This window comes from Pungitius pungitius, chromosome 5 (assembly GCF_949316345.1).
Source record: "Pungitius pungitius chromosome 5, fPunPun2.1, whole genome shotgun sequence".
Lineage (NCBI taxonomy): Eukaryota > Metazoa > Chordata > Actinopteri > Perciformes > Gasterosteidae > Pungitius > Pungitius pungitius.
The window spans coordinates 4,823,427-4,845,969 of record NC_084904.1 but is presented as its reverse complement, the minus strand read 5'-3'; the positions used below and the strand labels follow the sequence as shown (position 1 = coordinate 4,845,969).

The 22,543-nt window shown below is 44.2% G+C and overlaps 3 protein-coding genes across 5 annotated transcripts; all 3 read right to left on the bottom strand.

The window, feature by feature from the left end:
- Positions 1-2,339: 2,339 nt before the first annotated feature.
- LOC119224415 (uncharacterized) lies at positions 2,340-11,754 on the bottom strand. The gene is made up of 13 exons (XM_037481354.2): positions 11,432-11,754; positions 10,524-10,627; positions 10,281-10,448; positions 9,375-9,479; positions 7,885-8,007; positions 7,463-7,609; positions 7,304-7,340; positions 5,919-6,019; positions 4,934-5,094; positions 4,313-4,472; positions 4,073-4,195; positions 3,758-3,827; positions 2,340-3,428 (listed from the first exon to the last, which is right to left on the bottom strand). Exons 1-13 carry the CDS (start codon positions 11,493-11,495, stop codon positions 3,304-3,306), a joined length of 1,488 nt encoding a protein of 495 aa, XP_037337251.2. The 5' UTR covers positions 11,496-11,754; the 3' UTR covers positions 2,340-3,303.
- A 265-nt stretch (positions 11,755-12,019) lies between these two features.
- On the bottom strand, positions 12,020-16,971 carry LOC119225449 (leukocyte surface antigen CD53-like). Its single transcript, XM_037483315.2, has 8 exons — positions 16,559-16,971; positions 15,996-16,184; positions 15,292-15,480; positions 14,323-14,397; positions 14,024-14,134; positions 13,764-13,871; positions 13,496-13,579; positions 12,020-12,793 (listed from the first exon to the last, which is right to left on the bottom strand). Exons 1-8 carry the CDS (start codon positions 16,601-16,603, stop codon positions 12,725-12,727), a joined length of 870 nt encoding a protein of 289 aa, XP_037339212.2. The 5' UTR covers positions 16,604-16,971; the 3' UTR covers positions 12,020-12,724.
- Positions 16,972-17,047: 76 nt separating this feature from the next.
- lman2lb (lectin, mannose-binding 2-like b) lies at positions 17,048-22,210 on the bottom strand. Of its 3 annotated transcripts, none has more exons than XM_037483312.2 (9): positions 21,948-22,209; positions 21,197-21,315; positions 20,511-20,628; positions 19,735-19,817; positions 19,575-19,595; positions 19,248-19,409; positions 18,935-19,049; positions 18,425-18,544; positions 17,048-18,137 (listed from the first exon to the last, which is right to left on the bottom strand). In XM_037483312.2, the coding sequence occupies exons 1-9, from the start codon at positions 22,150-22,152 to the stop codon at positions 17,995-17,997; spliced, it is 1,086 nt and encodes a 361-aa protein (XP_037339209.1). In that variant the 5' UTR covers positions 22,153-22,209; the 3' UTR covers positions 17,048-17,994. The 3 variants fall into 3 exon arrangements, with proteins under 3 accessions (XP_037339209.1, XP_037339210.1, XP_062418270.1); XM_062562286.1 differs by lacking the exon at positions 17,048-18,137 and adding an exon at positions 18,198-18,330 and having other exon boundaries at positions 21,948-22,210; XM_037483313.2 differs by lacking the exon at positions 19,575-19,595 and having other exon boundaries at positions 21,948-22,208.
- Positions 22,211-22,543: the final 333 nt, after the last annotated feature.

Sequence of the window (22,543 nt, the reverse complement as noted above, 5' to 3'; positions counted from 1 at the left end):
GTGCCAGAAGATCCAAGATGTTAGAGCTGCATTTGAGGCAATCAAAGTATTTCAGTATTGGTCAGAGTCAAAAACCTCCTCAGGTATAGTTTTCTAAAATAGTCAAAAACTCAGCTTATGTTCTTCATTGGGACCTTGGGGGTGTCGAATTTGACCATTTTATTACCAGTCACCTGGCAGCAGTGAGCAAATACCCCTCAAATAAAATAAAGTTCCTGACACCATCCTTTCCTCCACTCTTGACTTCCATGCTGAAAAAAAGCACAAACTCACAAATCTGTCACTGTATTAATAACCCAAAAGTGTGAGCTCAGCACAGGTGTTCACACAGTCCCAAGGTTACTGAACCAGAAGCTTTTAAAGTTAAAGTTAAAACCACGCACTCCACAATCAACGCTCATCTGTGTCCACCAGCTCAGTTGATGCTGGCCACGGGGGCCTTCTGAGGAACCTCAACGTTCCACGTGTGTGCTCCCCGGAGATAAGCGCAGGTTGCTGTTTTTAGACGTCTGACGAGACGCTGACGCATATCGACCCCCCCCCCCCCTCCTATGAACTCAACTCACGCTGCAAGCATCGCTGGACAAAAATAGACTCTGAGCAGATTCTGTGTCTGACGTTTTCACAGGAGAGGAACAAGGGAAGGTTTACCTGTTTTTTTTTTTTTTTGAGAAATGAAATAAAGCAACGTCATTTCACGTTGCTTTCACTAAGGAGTGGGAGCATTTTCTCCTCGGTTAGAAAGCCTCCGACGTGGCATTTAAATAATCCAAGTTAGAATTGAACTGGATATGTAACAAGAAGGAAATATAGCAATGACGTTTCTATATATATTCAGATTCTTGATAGCTGTGATGCTTTCTGAGGAAGCCCAAGCGCCAACAAACAAACATTCTGCAAGTGAAGCAGGGGAAAAAATAGATTTTAAACCGCTCATAAAATTTAAAGCACTATTAGTTTCACCCCATCAACCTCCATCCACCTGTCAATCAAATGATAAACTGCTCCAGGGGTCTAGAGAGGGAGAGTTGTCCTATTACTATGTAAATACTTCCAAATGGCCTCACATTCCCATCAGCGCTGTGAAGCTGTAACTTGAACCAATAATAGACGCTCATATTCCAATCTTTTTTCATATGTTGTAGTTCCACGGCCCCCAATGGATTCCTAGAATTCCTCTGGACTTTGTTGCTGCTATATGTCAGCTTTTGCCATCAGAGGATTTGTAAACTATTATGAATTGGAGTATTAATGAATGCATTTCCGGAGTCGAACTGGCTAACTAAGTGACGGATTAAAGAGGAGGGGAGATGGGCTTTGCGTTGTTTTCTTCTAGTGATGATTGAATTAAGGCAGGACGTGACGGCGTTGGAGAAAGGAACCGGTTTGCTGTCTGGTCGGCACACGCCTGCCACGTGCTGCAGCCCGAGGGGGGGGTTGGCGATGACCTACTTACCTGTGGGACCCGCTCTGCTTTGCCTCAAAAAGGCCCAGAGAGGCAGCAGCAGCAGGAGGACGAGTGCTTTTACAAATAAAATCAATGATTTCTCTGAGCGGACGCGGCTAATGACGTGTCGGTCTTCATTTGTGGTTAAAAGGCACGAGTTTGGCTGCTCATGGTTCTGTCGGCGCAGCGAACGATGTCCCCCCCCCCCCCCCGGGTTTGAGTCCGATACGGCGCAGCGGACCACGCTGTGTCTTTCACGCTAACCCGTTTCTTTAATTCAAGCCCACGCAGGCCCGTCGCTGTGTGGCAGCGACGTCAACCTACATTCTTTCTTTCTGGGGTGTGAGTCGCCGACCCTTCTCGCGCTGAGGCTGGCGTTCGTTGTCGATAGCTGGTCGACGCCGCAAGACCAACTCCCGCCGTCGAAGGTCGGCTGAGCAGGACGCCATTACTGTTGCAAACTGGAGTTAGGAGAAGACAGCAGACACCAGTTTTAAATTTTGGCCGTTTGGGCAAAAAAGGCTATTTTTGAATTTGGGGTAAAATGTCCCTTTAAGACATGTTTATTTACTGTGGTTAAGTGGAGAATATACCCTCAGACAGGTCAAAAGGCAGGTTAGCTTCTTTAGCTAGTTTGGGTCATGTATATTTGTGTAGAATAAAAATCCATTGTGTTTTTTTCCACATGCCTGTTCACCTCCTCCCACTTCGCGGCCTCTCTCCTGGCAACACCTCGTCTACAGGAAATAAGTCACATCACCGAGTCACATCGTGCCCTAGATCCACACAGTACGACACGTGTTTCTCATGGCTTACAGTAGCTTCAATTCTAACATCGTAAACCCGGACTTCACCAGGCCAAGTTCACCACAATGACAGAAAAACTCCATAGTACATCCTATGCATTGTGTTTTATTTATTTCCAGGCAGCTCATTGAAGTGATCATCATATCACGAAGGAGACTTCTGGGCAGTGGGATGTCTTATTTTCCTTACCTTAAACAGATTGAGCCCAAGAAACAGTATTTCTCAATTTTTATGTTTCAAAGAAACTCTACTTAAGCCCCTGGTCAGGTGACTGTAATCATGGGTCAGAATGCTGTGCCTATGTGGGTGAGTCTTTGAAATTGATCACCGCTTTTAAAAAAGGGAACTCTGTATGGGAAAATAAATACAACCAAACGCTTTTGTCTCAAGTGAAAAAATAACTTTGTATTCACGCAACATATTTTGTAAGTCAGACTCTAAGAACGAATGTGACGCCACAACGCGCCATCGTCGACGTGTGCAGTTGATACGCAGACACAGGTGCGTGTCAAATCTTTGTGTCAAGAGTTCAGCAAATTCTGTAGAGCGAAATGAGCCGAGGCGTGAAGTGTTTCACTAACAGGATAAGCCACCGTACAGGTGCCCACATATGTGTGCCCAGAAAAAAAGATCTGTTTTGCAAATAACGGAGTGTTTGATGTTAATACCGGCTGGCTTCAGCCCAGTCAGATGAACCTGCCTCTTTAAATGAGTATCACAATGCTCCCACCTAGCGGTTCAATATCAGCAGAGCAATCCTCACCAAAGATTGTCTTTGTGCCTTCCTTACGATTTATTCTCATACACAGTGAGAATGTAAAACCCTAAAATGGGTAATATTCATTTCCCTTTGATCATAAAAAAAAAGACGACGCAGCTACCATTACTGAGTCTAGCCTGTGGTGTAGAAAATGAATCCCTGAGTCTCTCCTTCATCTTCAAGTGGGTTGCTGATTGGGATCGGTGACATCAAACAATCAGTGAACTAAAGCAGAGGCGCCTTGTTTATTTCATTAGCCCCGTGGTACCACGCAGCGGGGTCCGAGTATCTACTGCTTCCACTTGGCTCTTGATGACTTCTTCTGCCCGGCTTCAATCAGCCTGCTGCTGCAGCGTTTGATCTCCTCGCGGGACGGAGCGCTGCCCTCTTCGCCGTCGCTGAGATGGGGAGGGACTGTGGGACGGAGACACTTGGTTAAGACAGATGGCCTTTGAAATTTTATATATCTCTCAAATTCTTGATCTTGGATTTTTGGCCATACTGCCCGGCACCAGTAGGTATATACACCCCCATTTTCTACGTATTCTTTTATTTGGAGGATGTTTGATGGGTGAGCAATTCAGCACATTTTAGCATAAAAAAAAGAAGACATGGGACAAAATTTCAAATCACAAATCACCCCGTGCTGGGTGTATGACGACAACAAAGGAAAAGGTAGCAGGTTGACCAGCAGAAAAGGGCTGTTTTGGGAGGGAGAAAGGTATTCTATGTCTTCTACTCGCCTATAGGGGCGCTTTGTGTCTTGGCGTTCCTTGATTCCCGCGTGTTGAGCTGTTCGTGCAAAGTGTAAAGCTGAGGAAGAAGAAGTCGAGGAGGCAAAGGTCATTGGGGGTTAACAGGTTTAGCAAAAAACAGAGCCGGTGGGGTTCAGGTGGTCAAGGACAGTCTGTGCAACATTTAGCTATCTTTGTGTTAAAGGGCCAAATTTGTGGAAATCTATAATAACAACATCAGCACAAAATATCACACACAATGCATTACACCTGCATCTTTTGAAAATAAAACAGCACCAGACAGGTATGAGAGAACTGCAGCACCGTCTCTTGGTGCAAGCCGCCGTCTGCCTCCTGCTCCGATGCTCTTTGTAGTAATATAGGCAGACGGGCTCTGATGTCCTCCAGTTGGTCCATGCAGTCGGTACGGGACGCACTGGGAACCCCCTGAAGTGTGAAACAGATCGATGGACAACGAGCAAACTAACTACAGCGCTCTGACGCCGACGAGAAGCAAACTAGAACAGGAAGCTCTACAGAGAACCATCGGAATGTGACGCGGACCTCTACGGAGACGCAGCTCATCCTGAAGTACAGGTTGTTGACCCCCTGCTTCGCACGGTCCAACAGGTCCTGGGACTGCTTCAGCTCGGCCTGCAGTCGCTGAACACGGAGCGCTTTCTCTTCCCACTCGGCCTTCACTTCTGCCCTCAGCTCGTCCAACCTAAACAACAACAACAACAACAACACAGCTCCCTTTGCTGAAGTATTGAACCGATATTTCTCTCAGGAGACAAGCTCTCACAAACAAGATGCACACTTTCCCCAAGTGCAAGCTGAGGTCGTCAGCGCGTCGCACTCAACAAACAATCAGACCCAAGTCGGTGCAGACTGAAAGCATTTGAGAAGCTGCTTCCACAGAATTTGGGTCATTTTTGCTTAGAAATATTAGCTCATTGATACTGACTCACGGCCACTACCAACTGCTTGAGAGTTGCGGATTCATTCTCCATCAACGCATTATGCAACCAACAGCTTCATCTCCATTTTAAATGGAAACAGTGTTCCAAATTACAACCAACTCATACGAGGTGGCCATCTGAGATGACTCAAACAGAGCTTCACTTTTCTTTGGTAATTGAAGGTTAACGACACACGGCTCAGATGCTAACTCGCTGACGGTACCTCGCGGCTGAAGGTCCGGCCCCGAACTTGAGTTTGGTGTGCTGGAGGTCCAGCTCGGCGAAGGCTTCGGCCCCCTGTCTGATCTGGTCCTGGTACCGGGTCAGCTTGGCAAGGAGTTGCTCCTGGGTGGCCCACTGAGACACCAGTTTGTGACCTAGTTCCTGTTGAAGGAGCCGTGTGCAGAGATCAGTGGCCTCCAGCGGCGAGCCGTCAGGCGGGTTGCATCCCACCGAGCGTGTCGCAACTGCGCTGGTCTTTAGGTAACGTTAAGAAAAGGACGAAAAAATGAAAAGGTTCTCCGCACAGCCAGTATTTTTGTCCTTTCTGGGCTACCGTGGAAACGACTCACTTGAAGAGGACCTGCTACCTTGGTGGCTAAATGGCTTATTCTAGACCACAACGATTCTCCATCACAGCTCATATAGATAAAATAGGACATCACATTTCCATTTCTACCATAAATATCCATAAATACTAGTTTTATTAAGACGGACAGGCAATTTATGATGAAGCCAGAATACAGTGGTTTAATTAGGCCATCATTTATCAGTAATCGGCCCGGCTTTCTGTCACTCATTTTTCCGGTATGTTTTTTGTGCATATTTGAAGCTCAGAATTCAAAAGAGAAAATATGAATAATTAATGGACTAAATGTGTCTTAATAAATCAAAACCACACAAGAGATGTGATGCCGACCGCTCTAAAGCTTGTTAAATGGATTAAAATTATCCAACGTCTCCCTAAAAGACACAGTCCAACAGTTAGGTGAATGTGCTTTCTTACTGGGAGTTGGATGAGTAGGTCTGTGGGATATGAATGAGACAGGATTTATTACATCATTCAGCTAGTTTTGGGGTTGGTCAGAGTTTTCTAGCAACCTCATTTGTTGCCTGGCAACGTCCTAGTGACTCAGGCAAATCTCTGCACCTGACCAAGAAACTCACTAAAAGCACAAGAATGTGACTCAAATTCAATAATCGTCTACCTGCACATCAGAGTCGCCCAGAGCTTCTCGCAGAGCCTCCATGTCCTCCACCAGCTTCCTTTCAGACTGGGAAGCGCCACTGACGTCACAACACTGATGATCTGCAGAGGGCAACACTTTAGCTACTCGATTACACAACTCTTTCATGCTAACATTGTTACTGTACTGACTTTATATTGCATGAATAAAATAGACTAGATAGGCTACAGCAGCTTCATGATTATTTGCCATTTCCTGCCAAGGAAAGGTTCCATGTTTACCACAGCACGGCACGCTCCGAGTGTTCGATGCCGGTTCTATACTCTATAGACTTACATTTCAATCACTGAATGAAGCCGGCCATATTTAGGACGTTAAATTGCTTGCACAAAACTCTTGATCAGCACTCAGCATTTGTTTACTGTGGTCGTTCATTTACACCGCTTTGCACAGAGCTTTGCAACGGTGCGAACGAGCCCGAGTGAGAGAAAAAGAAGGTGTGCGAGCGAGAGGCCTAAGTCTGCGATCTTGGCCATTAGTTCATTTACTTACTTTTTACGTAGGTAATATGTTGTTAAATATTGTTACCTATACAAGTAGTTACGTCTTATCGTATTAATTTGTCCTGTTATTGACGTGCCTAATGCGCAACCTATGGAATTCCTCAACAAAGAAAGACGCTGCGGCGGCTTTGGGTATGCGCGCGCGCGACTTTCAGCCTGGACAAATGTCCCCACCGTAGCAACCAGATATTCAAATATATTTGAATGTTTTTTTTTTTTAAATGAATATTCGAACGTTATTTTTGAGCAATTTTGACAGCCCTAGTCTCCTGCTGCACAGCACCGTGTTCATTTAGTAAACGATGCTCCAATTAGAGGCTCAGTGTGATTGACAGGTCTTGTATAGGTATACAGCATCTTTACTTTCCTTCTCTGAATTCCAAATATTGTAAAATGCTCCTTATTTAATTTAAGATGAATATGATTGTTGATTTCAGATAAAAGTAGGTGAAGACACACATCTCTGTCTACAATGGAGCTGAGGTGGGGCTAGAAGTGAAGTTAGAGAGGAGCTTGTAAAGAGCTCAGGCGATATTAAAAGACACCGACCTGTTCAACTAGCTTATGTTTTTCTTTCTTTTCTATGTTGTGCATCGGGTTCGTACACTGATAAAATGAATAAGACCTTGTAAACCCTGATAGGCAGTGAGTGATACAGGATGTAACTGTAGGTATTGTACTGTGAAAGTAATTCGCTGGAATCCGTCTGCCTTCACACAGTGAATTAAGATTCCTAAAGTGTATCATAGACACAACATGACATGTACAAATACCTGCAACTGCAGGGTGGGACTACAGTCACAATCTGTTGCATGTTTTTTTTGCGGCTCAACACTACCGTACCTGTGGCTTCTTCCTTTCCTTGGTCACCATCAATTTCCTGCATGAGAAAAATGGCCCAGCAACCAAAAAAGAAGCAAAAACAACAACTTATTTTAAACAAAGTGATTCATCTCATTTGTCTTAAACCTAGTAGCACATTAGTTCCTTTTCCCTTCTTACCCGCTCTTTCTGCCTGCTCTGGCTTGTGGCACTAAGATGCTTGAGTGTCCTTTCTGGATTCCTTTCGTCTTCATTCAGTTGGTAAAGCTCAAAATCCATTTCTCTTTTCTTCCTCAGGAATTCGTCATCCATGTCAACCATCCAGCCCTGAGGGGTAGGAAGAGAGCAATAACAAAGATCATGTATCAAATGACTTCAACTACAACTCTGCTTGTATAAATACAACAGCCAATCAGCTTTCCTCTACCAGAGCACCAGTGGACTGATCAGCCCCCCCGCGTTTGCCCGACTGCTACCCTCCTCCCGAGGGGAAACACTGAGCTCCTACAAAAGTCAGCTGGTCAAAATGGATCAGCGCCCAGTGGGACTCCCGTCCCACCCGCTGTGGGACGCGTACGCCAGGAGTGTGCAGGTCTTTTTACCTGTGAGCTCTCCAGAGCCGCTGCTGCTGCCTGGGATTGTTTGCTTGCTCTCTCCACCTCTGCTTGTCCAATGCTGACGGCGTCCACTTTGTGGTCGTGGGCTTTGCACATCTCACGGACCTCCTGACCACATTACAAACAACAAGCATCGGCTCAGTGACAGAGTGGTGGTTTACATTGGATTCATCCAATACATGCAGTCTTCATTAGTGCTTCTCTGGTCTTCTAACTGAGGGACATTGGCTCATTTTTGTAACTAAAAACAAGTAAAACTTGTGTGTCAAATATGCAAGTTTTACTTGATAAATCTTCTCTCTAGTTACATTCTGTTAGAAACAACACTACACACTGCTAGCGTTGTCCTGGATCAACTAGATAAACCCAGGAGACAGATACAAAGCTCAACAAGGCTGCACTGCAGAGTGTGACACACAATTCACGTCCCTGAAATCAGAGCACCTGTTAGCTCCTTTCTCTGTGTTAATTTACAGCATTATATTCTATAATTACTTATATACTCAAGTGATATTGCTTGGAATAGTTCCTTTGAGATTGGCTTTCCGTAGCGTCTATTTTTTTACCCAGTAGCTAACCACCAAAACGCACCTGTAACCAAAGGAAGGATACGGAGAACTCATTCAAATGTTGTTATTGAATGGGATGCTTTTTGGACCTCAGCTGCTGTAGCTCATTCATTTAGGAGTGAGATATCGGCGATCCGGTCCAAAAATATCTTATTTACTTGCTCCAGATAATTTTCCATTGTTGAGCATCTAAATGGGGCCTCGGATGGAAAGCAGAGTATGAGTGGTGGTGAAAAGAGAAAAAACTGTCGAGGCAGTACACCCAAAGTTAGCACTGGTTTACACTTAGTTTCACAGCGGATGCAACTGCAGCGACTGCGTGAGCTCGGTGTGGGGAAAATCTGTCCAGCCTAATAATTAAGCAATTATTGTCCAATAATGTAACAGTTGGAGAGCGTTGTTAGGCCCGACGCGCATTGTTGAAGATAAAGTACTGCCTCAAGTACCTTATTGCTTTTATAATAAGGTTACCAGCGAAATTGTAAATAGCTGCCTTTCAGCGCAAAATAGTTGTAGCCACCAAAATGTTGTGTATCGCATTTCAGTAGTCTAGAAAAAAAAAATCATTCATTCACGTCGCTGATGACGTCCATCGAGCTAAAAGCTAAAAACGCTCAGATCAATGTGAACAGCAACTGTACATTATCGAATAATGCAGCCCCCGTGACTCACTCTCAACCAATCAGAACGCTGGATTTAATCTACCCATATTATAAATAACGTTTAACAACACTGACATTATTAAAATATCTGAGGTCCCACTCTCGGATAAGACGGATCGGTCACATGTCTGCGGACATCAAGAGCGTGGTTTTGGCTATATTGATAAGATACTATTTGCAAAGTCCTTCTAAATCCGCCTGCTTTCATACAGTGGTGGCCAGCGTATCAAACAGCAGAGCTCACCTGCAGCAGGTGTTCATGGATTTGTTGGTAGGCCATATAGATATCCTCAGCTGCGATGATCTTAATGCTCATCTTGTCTTTGTTGATCTCCAGCTGCTGTTTGCGCTGATATTAAGTAAAGGAAGGAAAAAGGTTGTAGTATGTATATCAACGATATGGCGAGATGAAAAAACATATAGGTAATAGATCATGTACGGCTGGGCTTCACAAACCAGTCCATTCTAAGAGATTCACATAAAACCGTTAAACCCATCAAAACATAATAGAAAGGGAAATTTAAAAACAATTACGAAAAATGGATTGAAACATTAAACACCGACAGCATATTTAGCTCATAGTTCATGTTTACAAAAATAGTCAAGCCAATAGGAACAAATCAGGGGTGCCAAACACTAAATGATTTCATGTGCATTATAGCTGGCGTGCAGAAGTCTCGCCTCTGTCTTCGGGGGAAGTACCATACGGCAGAGAGCATGGCGCCGATGCTTCAGATACAAAAATGGACTCGCATTTAGTGCATTTACTTAGGAACAGTCTCCACAGTTCCCCAGCTTTCAGCTCCATGTAGTTCTCATGCATCGTTGTTTAAACTGGCATCCGGTGCATTGGTACCACTGATAGGTTCACTGGTAACCGGGGTATGACACGGGCACTGCATTGAACGCATGTGTACTGAATATCTCCCTCATTCCGGGCATATTGTAGCCAAACCGGTGACGCTGGCAGCACCTGTATCCTTAGAGCGAGTGTGTGTGTGTGTGTGTGGGTCTGACAGATGCAGTCATCATGTCCCGACTTGGCACACAGACTCGAGAGGGCAAGATGTGTTGTTTCTATGTTGAGATAACGCCGAAATAATCAGCAATCTTTTTGTACTTGTGGTGTGTGTTCTCATGCACTCGTCACCTGGTTGTACGAGTCTTCATCGTTGTAACCAGGTGGCTTGAAGTCTTTGTCCCTCAGTGTCTCCTGCAGCAGCTTCAGCTTGGCCTCCTTTTTGGTCACGGAAAAACTCAGGAGGTTCTGCTCTCTGATCAGACGATGCAATCTGGTCTTCTCTTGTTCGATTTTTTCCTGAATGACAAAGATGAAACAATAATGCATCAAATACGAGCTTATTGTGCACCTTTTTAAAAGTTGTTACAGTACCTCCAGATGAAGTCCAGGCCTGGACAGCATTTTACCCGTAGAAGGCAGGTCAAAGCCTTCCCGGACCGGACCTGCAGCTCTGTCCTTCGCCTCAGCCATTTTCTCTGCACATGTAACACATGGTGCTCGGTTGGATCGTCTCGAATCGCCACTAATGGCCACTAATGGCCAACTAAATGATTAGCTAGACTTCACGGCCGTGTTTCCAGTCTCCACGAGTATTATGTGAGGACAGTATTTTTCCACTCCAGTGCAACGATGTGCAGGGAGGGACCTTAATAAGGAAGATTAGCTAACACTAGGCACACCAGTTCCTGCCATACCTTTATAACGTTAAATATCATTAACATACTGAAAAAAGGTTTTACAACGAGACACCGAGTTGGGACAAGGATAGTGAACGGCTAAAGCTAACGTTAATTTAAGGCGTTATGGTGCTTCGACAGTCTAGTAAAGGCAACGCTAAAGTGTACAACGTTAATGAACTTAAAACAGTATTTAACTTGAAAGGGGAGAAGTTAGACTTTGGTTAATACACCAAATCAGCTGGAGTCATAACATCATAATATTTATTTTTACTGGAAAGTTGGCTATGGTTAAAAACCTTCCGATTGAGATAACAGTGCTAGCTAACGTTACATCTGTAATGCAGCTAACCGTTAGCTACCATAATATCAACATGAATGATTTTTTAACAAAAATGGACTGTAATGTTTTTTCACAGGTCAACTGACTTGGCTAACCAAACGAACGTTAGCTATGTTACCGTTAACCTAGCAAGCTGAAATACTTACCGTTAACTTTGAAAGACAATAAAGATAAAGTGTATTTTATTGTAAGCGGGGAAAAAGAAGCGCGTGGTTATTTATGCTACCTGTGATACTAACATGATTCACTTTTTTAAATACCTGAGGTTTTGTTTTGACGAGTTGGATCCTTCATCTTTGTAATGTCTGGGAAATTATACTCCATTTTAACATGTCACCACGAAAAAGTCTTAAATATCTTAGCCGTTACCTTCAGGCCTAAGTGAACGCAATTGTATTCAATGTAACTTAACGTTACATGTTTCAGTTGCTAACGTTGTGTCCCTCTGGTTACTGTTTCTACGCGCGTCATGCATTCAATTCAGGCAACTATTTATTAATAACTGAAAACTATGGGCTGTTAACCATAACCTAACGTTTTGAAACAATGGCTCTCTGACCAAGACAAAATCAGGAATCCCATTTTGACACATCCGTTTGACGCGCGAGTATAATGCAGGAACAAGACGTGGTGCGATGGCGACACCTGCTGGCCGTATATGCCCCACCCACAATAATGTACTTTACAAATTACATCGAGTTTAGTAAAAAATCTACATTGTATTTAGAGGACGGGAAATTGTTGAGTGGCAATATATACATGAGTAAATTAAATAAAAGGTATAATGGATCCAATAAAAAGGTAACAAAAAACACTCCAGGAGATTGGATTTTCAAACACAACATAAATATTTTAATTATAATATTTTAATTTGGCTCCATGTATTTGTGGATGGTAATGGAGTAGGAAACGCTTATTGAAAAAGGCAGTTTCTGAACACGGGCTGTGTGGTTCTCCAAGGACCATGCCAGTTACACAGCATGTATAATACACTTAGACCTGATTTATAACAATGAAAAACAAGCTTGTAAATGAACCTTACCTTTTACAATATACCTTTAATGTTCCAGCAATTTAATTGTCCAGCTCTTCTGAATAACAATAAAACAGATGGCTTTTTAATCAGCATGCACACTGGTTTATTAGCAGAATATATTGAAATGATCAAAAAACATTAAAAAGAAAATATTAAACTCGATGAATAAGGTTAAAAACACCTACAGCCCTAGACCAGTTTGTGTTTTGAGGTTGAACAAACTGGGAGGGGCGTGTCTCACCAAATGGTGCCGTCATCTAGTCCAGCACTCATGAGGGAACAGATCCCCGGGGTCTTGGTGGATTAGGACAGGTCCTTTATATAATCATGTCCAACCCTTCAAATGAAATGTCTCCTGCTATGTTATTCACGTCACAACACATAGTCAATAGTGATGACGAGCTGCTGTCAAAGAAGGACAACTTTTTTTCATCAAGTTGGTACAGAATATTAAACGGATGACACAGGGAGGAGCATCATGTCAACATACAGAAAGTCTGTTTTAATTGGCCCTTATTCACTTGTAACCCAGTCCATGTCGACTGAAGTGGCAAAAGAGGGGGACGGTGATGGACAGACAGATGAACTGAAAACCAAGAAAACAGGTATAAAAAAATAGTTAAACATGAAAACGATGCTGGTCAAAGCCACAGAACATGGAAATAAAAACCTAATAAAACAACAAAATATATCCCTTACATAAACTGTACAGTAAGACATACTAATGCCAGCTGAGATTTACACACTGGAAGCCCTCGTTCAAATGTGACATCTCAGAGCTGCTCTTATCAATGTGATAATGGAAACAAAAGAGGAAAGCACTGTGTGACAGCTTCAACGTTTTTTGCATATTCTCTGTATAGCTGGAAAGTTGTCTGGAGCTGAAAATGTCCATTTTTGTCAGACATCCTGAACTCAAAGGTAACAAGGAAACACCTTGTATTTAGTAGGGACACAAGCACGTTTTCAACTTGCCAGAATGATTGACGCGTTCAACTTTATAATCAACAGAATATTAGTTGTATTTGGGAGTTTGTTTGTTGTAGATTTACTACAGCACTCTCAGTACTGTAGAAGTATTTGACTGGGATTAGCAAAATAGATAGAAATATCACTCCCAATGAAAAGACATTTATCCCCATAGCAAGCGTGATGCATGTCTCAGAGGATGCAGTCATTTGCTAATTTCTAATAGTTCCTATTTGAAACAAATACTTCTCATACACAAAAGGTGTTCAGCTGTTTAAATTCTCTCCTCTCAGACTGAGGAAACCGGGATGGAGCGTACCTGCAGGATGAACATCGTGGCCACGCCGGCGCCTGTGCTGCGATAGTTTCCTGAAAACCAGTCCCTCAGTTTCACGAGGCAACCCTGAAAGACAAAACGTCTGCGGTGACCCGGGCGGAACTGGCAGAGCATACGTGGACGTTCACAGCGGGAAATGATGCACGGAGAGTAGAAAAGGAGGGGAACAGAATCATTGGCGTCATTAAATCCACAGACTCGGGAAGCACAGAAAGCAGGTGTTTAGTGCAGTGATGATGGTGGAAGTGACCTCTTGCCAGTACGAGCGTCCCAGGACGTTACAGGGGTCTTCCCTGCAACAGGAGATGGGCACGTCCCCTTTCCAGTCTGCCACACCGTGGACTCCACAGCACCTGAACTGTACCGGAAAAACACATTTCAAAATGTGCCTCTTTCTACAACTCAACCAATGATTTCAACTGAAGCACTAAACAGTTGGTTGAAGGGTAGACTTTCAAGCTTTCGTTCCACCAATGTAACAGAAACGCCACATTCCAGAGATCACTTTACCAGGTGCTGGACGGCATCGAAGTCGCCTTTCAGGGTGCTGTTGCTCTGCGGGTCCAACTGTCTGTAGATCTCCAGGCTCCGCGTCAGGTCTTCCTCGAAGTACGTGTGGATCTGCGGGGCAGATGAGGCGCGTTATCTGTAATGCGCTGCTGCCCGATGGACATTAAACACGTCACGGCAGTGTGGACAGCGGCGAGGTGTCCCATCACCGGCCTGTGCTCGTTAGGAGAGCTTTTCCCTCTGCAAAGCAGTTTGAGGGGTAAATGTTCATCGACAGAAAGTGCTTGGAAGGCTCTTACATCTCTGCTGTAGACCAGGAAGACGCAGGCCATGGCTAACTCCACCAGCATCAGGATGAACAACAGGACGAAGAACTGCAGTCGGGGAAAATCACATTCTGTAGTGAGAGTTGGTACCGACCAACATGTTGGACTGGGTTACAACATGGTAACATTGGTCTGTGTAGCTGCCTTGTGTCATTTATCAGCTCCTTTAGGCTGCAACAACGCGTGTAACGTGCTGGGACGGTCTCTATAGAAGGAGTAAAACACTAGAACACTAGCAAACCGTAGCACTAACAAATGATAGCACTTAAATTGTACTTATAATGGCACTTTTCTATAACATGTTTTGAAACTGCTTATTTGATGAAAAATGTACTTTCTTGTTACTTGTTCTTCTGAGTTTGTATCTCTATGTGGAAATGCACTTATTCTACGTCGCTTTGGATAAAAGCGTCAGCTGAATGACATGTAATGTAATGTAATGAGTGAACATGTTCAACTCAGTCGTTTACAGCGTCGGGTTCGGCCATCTTGATTTATTGGAACCAGAAGGTAACATTTGTAAGACACCTCCGTGACTAAACACTGCGTCAGAGACGCGTCAATCACAATAAGTCCGCCCTGAAGCATACCCTGCTTTAAGGTCTATTTGATAATAAACAGACCATTGTTTACCAAACGAACGCCATGCTGTATTGGAGACTATAAAGACACTGTAAACTCGTTTTTTATAATGTAGCGTCATTTTCTCATCAGACCTCTTTTTACAACCAGATGGTTAGTAGAGAGAATGCAGGTGTTAAGACAGAAGCCCAGAACAGGAGGTATAGCTAATTTTTACAAGGCAACCGTGAAACGGGTTAGTTTACAGGTTGCATTCCTTTCTGGAATTCTACTTTTTTTTTTTTTTATTTGATCATCAGTGCTATCGCACAGCTTCAGGTGTCTGGATGGCAAATGTTAACAGAGCAACCAAACACTCACATTGATGAGCATGCAGCGGTTCTCCTTCATGGCGCCCAACACGCCCAGGTAACACACGCAGCAAGTGATGGTACCGGTGGCCACCACGGTGTTGGCGGGGAAGATGGGCCAGAAGGTGGTGCTGAGGGAGGTGAACTTGGAGTGGATCACCTGGAACTCCCCCAAGGCCACCATGAAGGCGGCGCAGAGCTGCAACGTGCACACGGGCAGACACCGCGCCTTCATATACGTGCACGTGTACGGGGCGCCGTTTGTAACATGTCGCACGTTGTAAAATCCTGAGTTTTGGTACATTTGGCATTATCATATGAAAAAATATATTTATGTCACTTTATCAAACATTTAGAGAGAAAATACATGCAATAACTTTTCTAAGGATAAGGTTAGGCAGTAACACAAAGTTGTTACATTATATATCTAATCTAAATGTAAATGTTAAATGTTATATAAATGTTAAATGTTCATGTAAATGTCAGATATGACAACTGAACATTACAAGCCAAGACGGCAAGTCTGAATGAATTAGCTCCAGTTATAGAGCAGGGGTATCAAACTCATTTTTGATCATCTGAACACATTCAGGATCAAGTTGACTGAATAACTTAATAATAATACAAGATACATTTCATTCAATTACTGCTGTTACATTTTCCATGTTAAGGACAAGAAGTTTACATTTATGTCTGGCTCTGTTTGTTACTCACCCAGCACAGGAAGTTGAGAGTTGTCACCAGAGTTTTCAAGAAGTTCACACAGGAGCGGTTCATCCTTCCTGACAGTCGCCCTTTGAGACGTAAATGTTCAAAGAGAGCAGCGCACAAAGTGTGGTGGGTTACAGGCGCGCGCTCCGGGTGCACACCAGAGGACGCGCTTTGAGGTGGAATGCGGTCCTGCTGGAGTCGACGGGGGGGGGGGGCGGGGGGGGGGGACGAGAGATGTTTACAGAACACCAGTTTGATGTGGCAACACCGGGCCGTCATCGGGTGACCTACTCAGGCTGCACTTCATCACTCTTATCACCGAGCTCTTATCTGCATGGTTAACCATTTGTTGCAGGTTTTATACCGTACATGGGAGACTGGGTTTCGTTCAGAGCCACCACACTGACATATCGTGGGGGTGGTGATCATCAACGTCAATTTGAATATTTACTTTACATCACACAGAGAAATACTGCACCGTTGTTACAGATCGAGCTGTGGTCCAAACAAACGTGTGCGGATGCATTGTACAACTACTCAGCCATCACAATAAAAGTGGCTCTTACCTTCCTTGATCCAGCAGTATTCCCAGCGAGCGGTGCCTGCGTCATGGGAAACCAGAATGGAGAAGAGACTGCAAATATCTGCGTGATGGACAGTGAAGAGGCGGGGCCTGCGCTCGGTAACGAGGAGCTGCTGAGAGAGAAGTCTGGTCCATCAGCAGACACACGTCTCCATGTCCAGCAGCGGCCCGCGCTCCAACTGATGCACAAGTGGTGTGCATTATTGGTTCTATCACACCAATAGCTTCATCATTTACTTTGCACACCACCGTTTAGTGCCAGTCTTAGTGAAGTTTTTCGTTCTCAAGGCAGGGGAGAGAAACTAAAGCACTTCTAGCTTTGACCAACTTAATTAGATTAAACATCTAATAGTGGTATAGCAGTATTTATAATGACTTCATAAAAAGCAGGCTTGGAAAGGGACAAAGAATGCATTACCACAACTGAAACCAAATTAGTCTTCTGAGAAAAAGAGAAAACGGACACAAGATCTTGATCAGAACAGCTGTTTACTCACATTTTTTTCAGGAAAGTGGTTTTTGATTTAAATAACAAACTACATGAAATGAAACAGATGGCAGGATTATTGACTGCATCAAAGCATTCGACACAGTAGAGAGCATCTTGACTTAGTATAAAAAAAACCTCCCCAGTAGTTTGCACTCAGATATTTCACGACAAAACTGTGGCTGTGTGCACAACCTTTACGCCTTTATGGAGGTCAGTGGAGCGCTCTGCTGGGGTGACGCCCACCGGGATGATGACGCGAGTCCGTCTAGCAATGGATGCATCCAGTGGTCCCTGCTGGTGCCGTGTGAGCATCACACCCCAACGCATCATCGTACTTCTGCTCGGCTACGTTCCGCTGATGTTTGATAGAGCAGAGAGGTCACATGACCACAAAGGAACAAGGTGTTTCCACATTAATAGGTTGGATTCAGTGCGACAAAAAAAACAAAAAACTGTTGCTAAGAAATGTTGCTTAACCCTTTACATCAACTTATCACAGCAGCGACTCCAGAGAGGAAACAAACCAAACCACTTTGTGACCCAACAGGACGTGGAGGAGGAGCTCAGACCTGGGAGTCACCTCAGAGGCTCTTCTGCTTCCGTCTCTGTCCGTTGGGGCGGATCTTTGTGCTTTCAGACGATGAACAAAAAGAAATCACATTTGAGCAGCTTTGTCGCGTCTAACACACACTCTCTCTCTCTCTCTCTCTCTCTCTCATTCGCTCACTCACTCACAGGCATGGCTCATCTATTCATCTCAGCCGATCGTGTTCTTGTGGCTCCGGGCTTCAGAGCCGCAAGGTTTTCCGTTGAATTGTACGGCTCAGTGATGCTACGACAGTCTTTGCAATTGCTGTGATAGATGCTGATAAAGAAAAACATTCTAAAAGACTAAAATAAAACCAATGTAGGTAGAAGCCGCTCTCTCGTCAGTAGAAGCGCTTGCGTCGGTTCTCCTTCCAGCGGCCGTAAACGCTGAGCCCGACCACGGCGAGCACGCCCAGGCCCATGGCGGAGAAGAGGAGTGTGACGACCAGCTGCACGCCGCTCATCCCTTCCTCCTGGACCTCCACTGCAAAGGCAGGACGACAGTTTGGTACACAGAGTCCAACCGAGAATACACATGATATTTGGGTTATTTTTTTATCATTTAAAAGAATTAAAAATGTATCTTAGCCTTTGATGCTTCGATCTTTATTTTTTTCCACAGAAGTGGAGACAAACTTGGAGAATTATTTTCCATGCAAAGCATAACGCTGTCAAACCTCAGTGGGAATTATGAGAGATAGTAACATTCAGTTGCTGCAGTATTCAACGTTTATGGTCACTGAGAAGGAAGTGATGACCTCGGGCATCTACCTTGGAACTGCTCCATGTTGTCAACTCGCGGTACGGTGACCTCCTCCTCTTCATCCTCCTCCTCTGGAGTTCTTTCTACGGTCAGCTGGTACAGCTTCATAGAGATGATGTCGTGGTTATCTAGAGAGAAATGTGGAAGAGAGGGTGGGATTAACACTGAAAGAAAGAAATTCAGCCTCAATGATGAATGTTGCCATTTGCCCATCCAGGTTCATAGTTCTGTGCCTTAATGCTACATCTCATTCCCCCGTTACTCCCCATAATCTGGGTGATACGGTCGTTGCCATTCGACATTGACTGTAGGTGCCAAGGATGGACCTGCTGAAGTCTGCCACCAACTCCATGAAATAGCTGGGTGTGTTTTTTAGAACTTCACAAAACCAGACTGAAGCCAGACAGTAGCCGGGCCCTGGTCGGCAGATGCTATGCTACGATTGGCGAGTTTTAGCAAAGGGCGGGACTTAGCGATCAGAATCAAACCGATTGCGCAGCTGCCTGAAGATTCCGTACCCGACAGGTCTCCAGTCACCGAGGAGGCTCCGAAGAAGTAGCCCGAAGGGAGCCGCAGTCCTGTGACGTCGGCGCAGTCCTTCCATTCCTGCTTGCCGTCTACGTCCACCATGAGCTGGTTTGATAGGACGTCAACACAAATTAACTCAATCAAAACTTTAATTTCCATACAGTTCTTTCACACAAATTGGTTTGTGTAGAAGCCTCGTATCTGGGAATATTTTATATATTTTGAAATTAAATTAAATTAAATTAAAGCTTTAATACATTTAAGGTGCATTAATGCGCCGCTTCAACCGCAAGGGTTCCGTACCGTGAGCCGGCTTTTGGCGTATCTGAGGAGGAGAAAGGTGTCGTGGACGGCGTTGCGGGTCATGGCCGTGCATCCCCCGAGCTCGGTGGGCCGCCCGTCGTAGTCGTGGTCGTAAGACAGAGTCCCATTCCCCAGCATCACCGACACGTACGGGAACGTTCTCTGTGACGGGAGACCGGGGAGGTGAGGGCGCAGCAGCAACACCACAGACGCGCTACGGCACGTGAACACAATACGCATGCACGTGGAGAGATGGCACGTGGTGAGAAGGCGAAGCGATGGAGGTAATGGAGGAACGTTTCCAAAAACTGATGTTTCAGATGCTACCTGAGTTCCAGACTGAGTCTTCTGCACATTTCGAGGGGTGTGGGGGGGGTTTGCAGAGAGAAAAACATCACATGCTTTTGATATCATTTTGGTATATAAAGCACGTCAGGCTGCTCACGACCAGCGAGTTGTGCGGCAGAAGCTACCGGCCACCACTCACGTCGAGGTTCTTTTCGGCGTTGGGATAAGTGTCCACGAATACACCGAGTCCGGTGAACTGGTTCATGCTGCCGAACACGGCGCCTGTGGAGACAAACGGGAGGATCATTCAGGCCTTTCCACAATGTGAGTGTTTTAGGGGGGCAGGCACCAGGATCCAAGACATTTGGTTCAGTATGTGTAGGCAAACATAAGGTTTACCCAGAGGGTTTTGGGGGCGCAACAGTTGGTTGAGCTTGGCTAGCCAAGCCCAAAGGACAGCCATTGGGGCCGGGAGGACCGGCCCGAGTCGCTTTAAGGGATTTTCATTTTTAATTGTGAATAAATATAATTAATTAAACGTTATTACAAAGCTGCTCTTCAGATTGGCAAAACGGATGCCAGAAGAATGTTCGGACAAATACTGATATGTCTAAATAATTAAACTTATTAATTGTTTTGTCTCCAGGCTTTTGGGGTGTTATTTAGAGAAATTATACAAAGTTTTGTAAAATAATTTGTCGTACAGGATGTACAGAGATGAAATGCATACATCATACCATCCAACTTTGCAGAAGCAAATTCCCCACAATGTTTGTGTAGATTCGGTTTTTCATTTAATAACTTAACAGCTTTGTTGAGCACAAACATGTGACAGCTCTTAACACACTAGCCTTTGTACAATGTGCTGGGGGGCTGTTCTGTATTTTTTCACATCACACCAAAGGATCTGTAACACAGGCTCATCGAGGTTGTCTGGGCCGGGACACCTCTCGGCGCGGCCCGGTTTCTACCTACCGTCCTGCATGCGATCTTTGGTTAACCAGATAGCCATGCCGTCCCCGTTCAGGTTCTTCTTTCCCTGGCCGTGGATTTTAAATTGCACCTTTAGCTCCCAATCCCGCACGGAGAGTGGCTAAATGGCAGCGGAATGAACAAAATTAAGACAAAAAGGTTACTCTGGTGCTTTGCGTTATATGGAGGACAGAATTGATTGACAGACATAACTTGAAACAGGCTGAACTTGAGTAATGTAGTAAATGCTTAATTTAATTTCAGAACAACTGTGTGAGAGCGTGGCAAGAGGTGAGGGACAACGTATGGCTGGGCAATATATCAATACTAAATCCATACTGTGAAAACAAACCAGGTATCGTCTTTTGACATCGTAACTTTGTAGTACTGCATAAGGGATACATTTTACTCTTTCAAAAGGCCACATTACAGTTGTCATCAATTGTCTTGATTTATTTGCCTTCATCCACCTTGAACATGAATTCTCAACTCATTACTTTCACTTTACTGCTAATACATTAAAAAAAAATATACAATGTGAAGACACCAATGGTCAGTCCTAAAACAATGATGCAATGTAGTTATTTTGTATTGAGCCATCTTGATTTTCTCCTAATAAAAGTGTGTACTGTTTGGAAATAATGTTAAGTGTGTGTGTTTTTATTTTTACTTTACAACATTGGACTTACAATTCGACTCCACACTGCCCCCTGTCTGCTCTGCAGGTCTGGGGTCAGCCTCACGTGGTCAGGTGTAACCATGGCAGTGCCCATCAGATCCCATTGAGACGAACTAGAGAAACCCAACCCTGTGAAACAGCAATGCACCTGTGAGACAGCAGCATCCACCATGGGATGCACACAGCTTTTAGGAGATCCCAACAACTATTCTACTGTCAAATGCCAACGAAACACTAAACATCTACTTACCGGAAACATATACTAAACTCAAACGCACAGACTTTAGAACGTCGGGTAATTATGGTGCATTCTGCATCATTAACATTATCATCGATAGACCCCATAAGCAAATCATTTAATTACTTATCCGCTGTATCAATGATATGATAACAAAAAACGTCATTTCCCTTATTCTTGGCTTGGCTTTATTGACGGTAAAGCACCACAGTCGTTGCGGAATAACAGCAGCTCGCGATTCACCTATTGTGACATTAGCGAAGAGTTCATCTTAGTTAACCATGTGAGGGTAGCTGAGCTATTACAGCATTGATTAGCGTTAACTTAATGTTAGCTATCTAAGACGGTCGCTACGTCGAGTGAAATGCCCCTTTAGGAGGACTGCTAGTCGGTAAGCCGATATTACCTGATGTCGGCTAACTCAGTTTAGCTCAATCCCACCTGTTAGCTAACGATGACGTTAACGTTAAGGCTAACGTAGCCGTCGTTGGGCTAAATTAAGGGTAGTTGACAGCGAACTTACCGCGGTACGGCTTCACCAGAGAATATTCCCGTTTCAGAAAGTCTTCAATAAACTCCTGTTCGTCCGCCAACGACTGGCTCATTAAAACACAAAGCGACACAAACAAACATGTTAATTGACGGATGTTTTTTAAAGGAAACATTGGACATAAAAACGAGAAACCACCGAAACCGTTCAGATTTGCCTCGGTTATAGTGGCAACCATCTTTACGTTCCCACTTCAAACAGAACCCGTCACGTGGTGTCAGGGAACTGAGCAGGAAACAAACGTACTTCCGGTTATTGCTTTCCAAATTAAAATCAATCTCACCAAACGCGTTTCTCTGCGTTTAAATAAAACAACACATTTCATTATAAGAGGAGTCATGACAAAATCATCAAATAGGTTGCTAAAGAGTAGTATACATTTGACTTAGATATTTAGTCGTCCAATTATCATCAGAGATAAAAGAATCACGGCCAAAGTATTTGTCTTACAATATACCGCCTTCAGGTTATTCCAAACTGATGCCAAAATATTAAGACAGAAACTAGTAACCATATGTGGCTTTCAATCAAAAGCAGTACATTATGTTTTATAAGCTGTGCGCACATAT